A 2,100-nucleotide genomic window follows, 5' to 3' on the forward strand; every position below is an offset into this window, starting at 1 on the left:
TCTGAACCAGCACTAAGCAAAGCTCCTAGCCACCTGCACCTAATAATTTTTGGTATTTTCCCCTAGTAAAATAATTTCTAGACATTTATAAATCTATTTTTTGTTTTTAAATAATAGAAAATCACAAGAACATGGTAAAATAGTAAAAATTCAGTGAAGTCATATCTAAGCATGTTGGATCCAACAAAAATCACTAACATGCCAATTGAGCTACTGAAAAGTAGATATTGGTATTAGTACATTACTAACTCGTTTTGGGGCTAAATAGCCAAGTTCAAGAAAAAAAGGAACAATAAACTAAGCACAACTATTTTTTGGGCCAAGGAAATAGTTTTCTCTAAGAATAAATACCCCATAATTTACGAAGTCTCACCGCGATAGATTTAATCTCCGTAAATAATCAAATTTAGATATTACCTGCTATTTTAATCTAATTTAGAGAATCTACTATTTTGTCTCTTTTGCAATGTTTTCATTATTAATAAGGAAATTCGGGTAAATCCCCTAACTAGCAACAAGACGCACACCAACTGTTTATTTTGGTCATCCCTACATTACTGTAATGGTAGCTACAGTAGCTTTATTGGGTGGTGATACTTCCTGTTTACAATTCATAGGTCATCGATTGAGACTGCCCATCTGGTTCCATGATGGTAGGTGCCTTTTACAGAGAAGCAGGGGTCAGCTGGTTTCATCTACCAAGTTGATTGTTGTTTTGTGACATATTTATTTATTTGTTACAGTTATGTGTTACAACATATTATCATTTTGTAACATTTTAGATGTAACATAAAATTTGTGTTACTAAAACAATTATCTGTAACACATTTTTAGGAAACAAGCTATATGTGTTACAACCTTCATTTGTAACACATAAATTTGTGTTCCTATGAAATTTTTTGTAACACATTGATGAATTCGTTACAAGAGTATGTTACAAAATCTATGGCAATGTGCATCCTGACCCCGAACACAGCTCGGGGCAGCCTGACCAGCCCCATCAGGGTGGTCGTGCCGCCAGAGACCGACGACCAGCTCTATCGTTTTGCGCCGGCGGTTGCAGCGCCGGGAACGCTTGTCCGTCTAGGGTGGCGGAGAGGGTAGCCGTTGGCCCCGCCGATTTGGACGCTTGCGGTGCCCACCCTCGCCCCGTCGAGGCAGCACCACGATGGGGCGGAGAGTGGGTGTTAGAGCCGGCGCGTCGACCTGCGCCGCCGCCGGGGATGAAGCAGGGGTGGTCGCCCTCGGTTGCGGCAGCAGGATGTCGCGGTAGGACGGGGAGCCGTCGTCGTTGGAGAGGGGTGGGGTGTCGTCTCTCCATCGGAGCTGCTTCCCCCGGCGCATCGAGCGACCCAGGAAGAAGGGGGGCGCTGCCGGCGAGAGGGCGGAGGAGCTGGTCGGCGTCGTCGTGGCGGACCCAGCAGGTCTGGGTTTGTTGCCGCCGGCGTCCACGGGGCAGGGAGACATGCCGGCCACGGAGGTGGCGTCCGACCCCAGCGGCGGAGGGGATGAGGGGATTGCAACGGAACTGCGCCCGGCGGCCGCCGCCCGGTCGAGCCCCGCGGCACAGGGCCCAGCGCCCACCGGCTGCACAGTCGGCCCGAGCGCCGCCTGGCGGCGCGGCATCACCCCTGGCGGCGCAGGTGACCCGGTAGCGGCCGGATCTGACGACTGCGGAGGCGGGGAGGTCGATGGCGGCCCGGGGGGGGGGGGGGGGGGGCACCTGCGCTGGCGAGGGTGCCATGGACCCCGCAGCCAGAGGCCGCAGCCGCCCAGCCCCGCCAGCAGCAGCGCCGGCGTCCTCTCCTACGCCGGATCCAGACGGGGAGGATGGGGCCACCTGCGCCGGGGCATCGGCCGGCGGCGGCAACGCAGAAGGGGGTGGGCCGGCGGCCGGCAGCGGCAGGGGGGAGGAGCCTAAAGTGACAAAATCTTTTACTTTCCAGCTGATGCTTGGTCTATTAGTCTTCTATGGCAGAGATGGATCATCCTGCAGAGTAAGATGAGGTCTGATCTGTAGAAGCCAACTTCATACAAATTGAAACTATTTGTATCCAACTCTTTCATTAGTTCTTCATTTCTTTGGGATACCGCTACCCC

The 2,100-nt window shown here is 52.0% G+C and overlaps 1 protein-coding gene across 1 annotated transcript; it reads right to left on the minus strand.

The window, feature by feature from the left end:
• Positions 1-1,083: 1,083 nt before the first annotated feature.
• LOC120684901 (mucin-1-like) lies at positions 1,084-1,626 on the minus strand. Its single transcript, XM_039966765.1, has one exon. It carries the CDS (start codon positions 1,624-1,626, stop codon positions 1,084-1,086), a length of 543 nt encoding a protein of 180 aa, XP_039822699.1.
• Positions 1,627-2,100: the final 474 nt, after the last annotated feature.

The sequence above is a fragment of the Panicum virgatum genome, chromosome 8N (assembly GCF_016808335.1).
Source record: "Panicum virgatum strain AP13 chromosome 8N, P.virgatum_v5, whole genome shotgun sequence".
Lineage (NCBI taxonomy): Eukaryota > Viridiplantae > Streptophyta > Magnoliopsida > Poales > Poaceae > Panicum > Panicum virgatum.